Genomic DNA, 8,733 nt, shown 5'->3' with positions numbered 1-8,733 from the left:
ATAGGTTATGAGTCAATATCAACAAACACTAATCGAGCTATTAGGGTTTGACAGTTTTCCACACTCTAGGCTCGATAGTTTGACATTGTTTAACAAATAGACAGGACTGTACAATATTATCACTGAGTGGTCCTGATAAAATTGTGTTAGCATCTTACAGACATTTATCATAACTTATATCAGAGTAGTCTTCATGTATAGCTAGCACCTCTGTTGTACTTGTGGATATCATCCACTGTCGAGTTTTTAAGTTGGGGCCTAGAGCCACACCAAGCGCGTACTTAAATCTTATGAAACACAATTTATAGAGTGATGCGTATGATTGATACGAATATATGATTTTACAGGATACACATAAACGATTACGTATATCGGTAAAATTGGAATGCTATGTGCTTAGGAAATGAATTCTAGTATTTTTCCCATAAAGTTAACTTTTAGTCAACTAGTTGACATTTTGGTCAGCAGGTGACATTTTGGACAACAGTTGGCTTTTGGTCAACTTATTGACTTTTTGGTCATATGATGACTTATTAGTTAATGATTGGAAAATTACGAAATACCATATTTATGAAATACCGTATTGATGTGGTATTTTCATTTATGAAATACACACTTTATTATACCTTGATTAATGAGTCATGAGATGAGTCATTAAGGTGGTATGGTTTGGGAACATGGTTTTAGCACATAGTTTTGATTCTTCATGACTCTTTGCATGACTCATGAGATGAGTCAGTGCATGACTCATGAAAGGAATAATTATATTTAGATGACTCATGGCATGACTCATGAGATGAGTCATGACATATCTCACTCTATATATATGAGCTCTCTCTCTCTTATGGAAATGTTAATGAAAAATTGGTTAAGTGGTTTTTTCCATAAGAGAATAAAAGAGAGCTCAACCTCTTACTAAACTCTAGCAATCTTTGAGTAAGAGGAAGTAGTAGGATTTTAAAGTACCCCGGGGTGGATATCTTACCTTATGTCTCAAGAAGACTCCGATTTTATCAAGCTCACTTGAAGATTTGAAGATCCACTAAAAAGTGGTTTACAATAACAAGGAGAACGAGCTAGAGGTTGTTCGATCTACTATCGAATCATGCTACGAAAGTAAGCCTTCAAAGCTCTTGGTTGCTCTCTTAATTATAGGGATCATGTTAGATTTAATTAGGATGGTCCTAGTTTGTATTTCATGCTCTCTACATGCTTAGTATTATTATACATACAGTCTTCTGTTGCGTATTTTGCATGTAATTAGCACAGATTTCTAATATGGTATTAGAACCATGGTTCCATCTAATTAAATCTTAACATGAATATCTAACTCATAAAGGTCTTTGTACTTGCTTCTAATCACTAGTTTATTTAAAAGATATTTTAATGAAACTAGTTAATTTAATCAAGTTGTTTTGTCATTAATTATACTAGTTGTTGATTCAAAAATATGATTTTTGATTCATAAGTTTTTAGGAGTAAAAATACTTGTATAAATTGTAAAACATTTATTTATAACTAGTGTAGTTGTATGTTAGAAGCATGATAGTCCTATTTAAGTTAGGATAATTTCTATGTTATCTATTTTCCAATTTGTTACATAACTAGATAGATGCATATTTCTTAATGTTGATTAAGTTATATGCTTTATATCATCTTGCGTGGATGTTATGTTTATGGATGATAGTGGACAACGATTCTCTTGCATTTATTGTATTGATGTAATATAGCTAGAAATGTAATATTATTTTTGACCTCTTTCCTCCCCGATCATGGGCTACGCCTACGGGTTTAGGCACTTGCTCACTGATCATGGGCTACGCCTACGGGTATAGGCCCTTGTTCGGGTGTGGGAGGGTATGGTTGTTTAGTTTAGTTATTTTATTTATAGCTTTTATTTTACATTCAATGCAATATTATTACCCATCCTACGAAATGGTTTTGCCATAATAAATGGAGTTTGCACGTCTTATGTATATGTGATTGTAATAATACAGGATTTGCAAGGGAGCTAGCACTGCAAGGAGTTGCAAATTGATTGCCAAAATATAATTAGTGTAGTTGCATTTTAATTCCTTTAGTTGTCCACTATCATTCCATATTGTTATTACATATGTTGATATGTTGGTTGTACCCTAATTGTAGATATCAATATAATTGGGTGCTATATTCTGTAAAGTTTATATCTCTATCTCACTAGAGAATAGTTTTTATTATAAAAACTCATTTGTTTAACTCTGTGAGACATGGCAACAAGAGTTTATTGACCATAGAGTGATGAGACCGACATTAACATAGCGTTAGTGTGAAAGATAAATAAACCTATAGCAGTTAAAAGAAATATATTTAGAACGAACTTTTAACTAGCGTCAAGGAAAGTAATTAATTATTAGATATAGATCATGGGGTGATGCCCAACTTAAGATTAGGGGTGATGCCCAATCTTTCGCGCTATGGTCTTAAAGAGCGGTGGTTACTTAATTAAGTCTGATGAATATTCCCGGTGAATATCTCAGAACCCTCCCACCAATCTTGTACTTACCTGGCTAGTTTAATTGTTGCAAGTATAAATATAGAACATCTTTTAACTATATCAAGTTTGATTACGGTAAAAGATTTATGAAATCGTTCGTAGCCCTCCATCATTTCAGTTGAATACTACTAAGCTTATAAATACTTTGTTTGTTGGCTATCGTCAAGACAATATTATTCTATGGCTAAGTAGTATTCATCTGTATATAAGATATAAGGATAGCTTAAATTGGTTATGCAACTTTGTTGGCCTTCGTCAAGAGTGTGCATAAGTTAAATTTAAGCCAGTCAAGAAATAATGGGTCCAAACTTAACTAGCTTTTTATGATTTGTTGGCCATCGTCAAGGTCATAAAAGAATAGGGGCAAAATCATATCAAGAATTATAAGAATGTAAAAGACAAAAATTGTCTACCAATTATTGAGTATATCGATTTGTTGATCATCGTCAATGTTGATACATTCAATGATAATTGGATCTAGATCCCACTTGAAAACAAGGGGTTGTTTTCCGTTCACCTCTTATATAGGTTTTGAGGGACTCAAAAAATAGTGGGAGGCATAACTTAGATAAAAAAAATAAACCAAATCTATTTTATGTATTGAACATCTGCTAAAAAAAAATTCTCTCTCTTTCAGGCCATTATGTCTGGCTTAAAACTCATACTAGAACAGAACAAGTTAACTGGTCCTAACTACAAAGACTGGTTGATGAATGTTAAAATTGTCCTAACTTATGACAAAGTAGCATATGTCCTCACAACGCCAGAACCCGTTCTAGGCCCAGAACCCACTGTAGCGGACAATGAAATCCGCATAAAGTGGGATAGAGATTGTTCACTTGCTCAATGCCTCACAATTGCCTCCATGGATTTGGTCCATCAGAGGCAACATGAGAATATGGATATCAGATCCATATTTCGTAATACAGAAGAACTGGATAGCGAGCAACCTCGACAAATGAAGTACGCGACGTCTAGGAATTTGTTCTAGACAAAAATGATTATGGGATCTCCTCTTGGGGACCATGTCCTCAAAATGATCGCCTATGTCAATGAGCTTGAACTTTTGAACGCATGTCTAGATGCAGTAGATATACAGATATCGTTCTGCAGTCCTTGACACCAATCTACTCTCGATTCATATCACAGTTCTTGATGATGGATCTGAAGCCCACTCTTCCTGCCCTGCTTAATTTGTTAAGACAGGAGGAAAGTTCTATGAAAAAGGGACAAACACCAGCCTTGGTTATAGGGAAATCTTCTTCCACTTCTAGCAAACTGGTTGCCAAGAAAAAGGGAATGAAGAAAACTACTAAACCAAAGAAATGTGTTAAGAAGGCTGTCAAGAAGGACAAAGGGAAGGTAAAAATGACGACTACAGAATGCTTCCATTGTCACAGGTCAGGACACTGGAAAAGGAACTGTCCTGAATTCCTAGCCTCACTCAATAAGAAGAAGCAAGTTGTTGCTTCATCTTCAGGTGCGTTGGTTACTCAGAATTGTTTTTCTATAAATCCTACACCTTGGGTATTAGATACCGGATCAGGATCTCACATGTGTAATTTGTTACAGGGGATGAGAAGTTATAGAAAGTTTGTTGCTGGAGAGATGACCCTACAAGTTAGTAATGGTACAATAGTTGCAGCAGTTACAGTTGGAGATTTTCATCTAGCTTTACCAAATGAAAACATTTTGTTTTGAATAGTTGCTATTTTGTACCAACTATGATATGTAATATAATATCCATATCTTTATTAGATAAAGATGGATATATATTCAAGTTGGAGAACAATGTTATAAATATTATATTTAACAAAAGTTGATTGCTTATGGAACATTGTGTAATGGCATATATATTCTTAATCAAAACACAATTATGAATACTCATCACAATAATAAAAGAAAGCACTCAATTATGAACGATACTTTCTTATGGCATTGTAGACTTGGCCATATTAATAAAGAAAGACTTGGCGAGCTACATAAGCATGGATATTTAGATCCATTTGACTTTAAGTCTTATGATACTTGCAACTCTTGTCTTAAAGGTAAAATGACCAAAACTCCATTTACGGGAACTAGAGCAAGAGTTATAGAACTCTTAGGACTGATACATAGTGATGTATTTGGTCCTATGTCTACAATGGCCAGAGGTGGCTACTCTTACTTTATTATTTTTACTGATGATTTTTTAAGATTTGAACATGTGTTTTTGATGAAACACAAGTCTGAAGTATTTGAGAAATTTATCGAGTATAAAAATAAAGTAGAGAACCAAACGAGCAAGAAAGTTAAAATTCTTCGATCGGATCGAGGAGGTGAATACTTGAGCTCAGAATTCTTAGGGTTTTTAAAAGAGAATGGGATTTTCTCTCAAGTTACTCCACCATTTACACCACAGCTTAATAGCGAGTCAGAAAGGAGGAATCGTACCCCATTAGATATGGTACGTTCCACGATGAGTAATGCTGAGTTATCTTTTTCATTCTAGGGGTATGTGTTGAAAACAACAGCACACTTACTGAATATGGTTCAAACTAAAGCAGTGCCTAAACCTCCATATGAGATATGGTATGGGATGAAACCACATCTTAATTATATTAAGATTTGGGGATGTCATGCTTATGTAAAAAAGCAAGATCCAAAAAAGTTAGAGGCATCTCAGTATTGTGTAAATATGTAGGATATTCAAGGAATTCCTATAGATATCAATTCTACCACATCGATGAACAAAAGATAATTGTTTCTCGGTATGTTACCTTATTGGAGAAGGAATTTCTTGAAAAAAAAATTAGTGGGAGCATGGTAGAACTAAAAGAAATTTTAGAGATACAAATCAATAGTGATAATTTAGTAGAATCATAAAATTCAGTTGTACCAGAAGAACCTCAACCACTCTGCAGATATCCAAGGCGATCTCATGCACCTAAAAGACAATATGATTTTCTTTTGCATGTTAGATCACGTCATAGATGATGACGAATCTTTGAGTTATCAGCAAGCCTCTCAGAGTAGGGACTCTGTTGCTTGGTATGATGCAATAAAATCCGAAATAGACTCTATATACACCAACAAAGTATGGATCTTAGACAATGCTCCTAAAGGGTTGATACACATAGGTTACAAATGGTTGTTTAAGAAAAAGTTGGGTGTAGATGGGAAAGTAGAGACTTTTAAAGCTGGACTGGTAGCTAAAGGTTTTCATCAAAGACCTGGTTTGGACTATGATAAAACCTTTTCTCCAGTGGCTATGCTAAAGTCTATTCGGATCCTACTTGCTATAGCTGCTCACTATGACTACGAGATCTGGCAAATGGACGTCAAAACTGCATTTCTAAATGGTGATTTAGAAGAGTGCATATATATGTCTCAACCAGAGGGATTTGTAGTCAGTGGGAGCAGTGGAAAAGCATGTAAGTTGCTTAAAACCATTTATGGACTGAAGCAAGCATCACGGAGATGGAACATCTATTTTGATGATGCTATCAAAGAGTATGGTTTCATCAAAAATCTAGATGAACCATATGTGTATAAAAGATAATTGGGAGTATATTATCATTTCTTATTTTGTATGTAGACGATATACTCTTAATTAGTAATGATATATCGTCATTACAAGCAGTTAAAATTTGGCTATTAAAAATATTTTTCATGAAAGATTTGGGTGAAGCATCCTGTACATTACAAGCAGTTAAAATTTGGCTATTAAAAATATTTTTCATGAAAGATTTGGGTGAAGCATCCTGTATACTGGGTATTCAGTTCTATAGAGATAGATCTAGAAGGATATTAGGATTATCCCAATCTAGATACATTGGCAAAGTGCTAAAGCGATTTAGCATGGAAAATTCCAAGAAAGGTTTTGTACCTGCATCTCCTGGAATCTCCCTCTCTAAAAAGATGTCTCCCTAGACTGATGAAGAAAGGAAACACATGAGTCTAATTCCTTATGCCGCGGCAGTAGGATCAATCATGTTACCATGTTATGTACTAAGGAAACACATGAGTCTAATTCCTTATGCCGCGGCAGTAGGATCAATCATGTTACCATGTTATGTACTAGACCGGATATCGCTTATTCACTCAGTTTGGTAAGTAGATATCAATCTAATCGTGGAGAAGAGCACTGGAAAGAAGTCAAATATATACTTAAGTACCTAAAAAGGACTAAAGAAGTATTTTTGATATACGGTAAAAGTAACCTCCAAATAGAGACTTTTTCTGACTCTAGCTTTCACAGCGATATCGATGATAGTAAATCTATTTCAGGATATGTTTTTACCCTCAATAGAGGGGCTGTCAGTTGGAAAAGTTCCAAGCAGGACACAGTAGCATACTTTACTATGGAAGTCGAACACATTGCGGCAAATGATGCAGCCAAAGAAGCTGTCTGGATGAGGAAGTTCCTTTCAGAACTGGAAGTTGTTCCTACCATTAAAGATCCAGTACCTTTATATTGTGATAGTAATGCTACAATAGCTCTGACAAAGGAACCCCCGGTCTCACCATAAGTCCAGACACATTCTGAGGAAGTATCACTTGATCAGGGAGATAGTTGATCGCCAAGAGATCAAGATTGAAAGAGTTGACATAAAAGGTAATATAGCAGATCCATTCACAAAGGCAATTGCTCGTACACAATTTGAAAAACTTGTTGATCTATTAGATATTAGATACTACAATGATTGGCCTTAGTGCAAGTGGGAGTTTGTTAGATATAGGTGCCCTGTAAGCAATAATTGTATATTATAACAGGACCTATATGAATATAACATCCTTGTTCAAAATGATAGTATGCTATTTTAGTCAAATTTATCTGGTATTTTAATACAGATAAAGTCCATAGAATGATACTAGACTATCAGACATTTCGGATATGATCGTAATGAAGAGATCTGATTTGTCGCTGACGTATATTCTAAAATGTTCCTAGTTGATGAAGTATTAAAATGGGACATCATCACTTTGGGAAGACTAGTGTATATTTTATTTCTCTTTTGGTAGGATGATGATCCATCTCTTGGATCATTGATGTGAGACATCAAGATATAATATACAGATGACTCATTAGTGAATGAGTTGACTGAACGACTCACTGAGAACATCTTATACTTAACTGTCAAATAAAAGTTCTCAAGTGATATAGTACAAAGTAATCTCTTGACCTGAGGCATGAGTGCAATATCTTACATGTCAGTATAGGTGTACTTAGACTTTTACCTGACCACGGTTCTCATTGAGTTGTGCATAACGGTTCTTGTTGGGTGCATCCCGAGCCATAAGTAGATATTAAGATGCCAAGATGGGATTCGTCTCTCCCAGTATAAGGGGTTGATGTCATAGGATTGTTTGATATAACTATATCCAGAAAATCCTTGGCCGAGGTAAATAAGATAAACTGAGTGTCAGTTTGATCTTATAGGTTATGAGTCAATATCAACAAACACTAATCGAGCTATTAGGGTTTGACAGTTTTTCACACCCTAGGCTCGATAGTTTGACATTGTCTAACGAATAGACCGGACTGTACAATATTATCACTGAGTGGTCCTGATAAAATTGTGTTAGCATCTTGCAGACATTTATCATAACTTATATCCGGGTAGTCTTCATGTGTAGCTAGCGCCTCTGTTGTACTTGTAGATATCATCCACTGCCGAGTTCTTAAGTTGGGCCCTAGAGTCACACCAAACGCGTACTTGAATCCTATGAAACACAATTTATAAAGTGATGCGTATGATTGATACACATATATGATTTTACAGGATATACATAAACGGTTATGTATATCGGTAAAATCAGAATGCTATGTGCTTAGGAAATGAATTCTAGTATTTTTCCATAAAGTTAACTTTTAGTCAACTAGTTGACATTTTGGTCAACAGTTGACTTTTGGTCAACTCGTTGACTTTTTGGTCATATGATGACTACTTAGTCAATGATTGAAAAATTATGAAATACTATATTTATGAAATACCATATTGATGTGATATTTTCATTTATGAAATACACACTTTATTATACCTTGATTAATGAGTCATGAGATGAGTCATTAAGGTGGTATGGTTTGGGAACATGGTTTTAGCACATAGTTTTGATTCTTCATGACTCTTTGCATGACTCATGAGATGAGTCAATGCATGACTCATGAAAGGAATCATTACATTTAGATGATTCATGGCATGACTCATGAGATGACT

At 34.8% G+C, this 8,733-nt stretch overlaps 1 protein-coding gene across 1 annotated transcript; it reads left to right on the top strand.

Moving 5' to 3' along the window:
• Window positions 3,608-5,074, top strand: LOC109835577. Its single transcript, XM_020403544.1, has 2 exons — window positions 3,608-4,013; window positions 5,025-5,074. The coding sequence occupies exons 1-2, from the start codon at window positions 3,608-3,610 to the stop codon at window positions 5,072-5,074; spliced, it is 456 nt and encodes a 151-aa protein (XP_020259133.1).

The sequence above is a fragment of the Asparagus officinalis genome, chromosome 3 (genome assembly GCF_001876935.1).
Source record: "Asparagus officinalis chromosome 3, Aspof.V1, whole genome shotgun sequence".
Classification (NCBI taxonomy): Eukaryota; Viridiplantae; Streptophyta; class Magnoliopsida; order Asparagales; family Asparagaceae; genus Asparagus; species Asparagus officinalis.
This window is presented reverse-complemented; position numbering and strand designations above follow the sequence as displayed.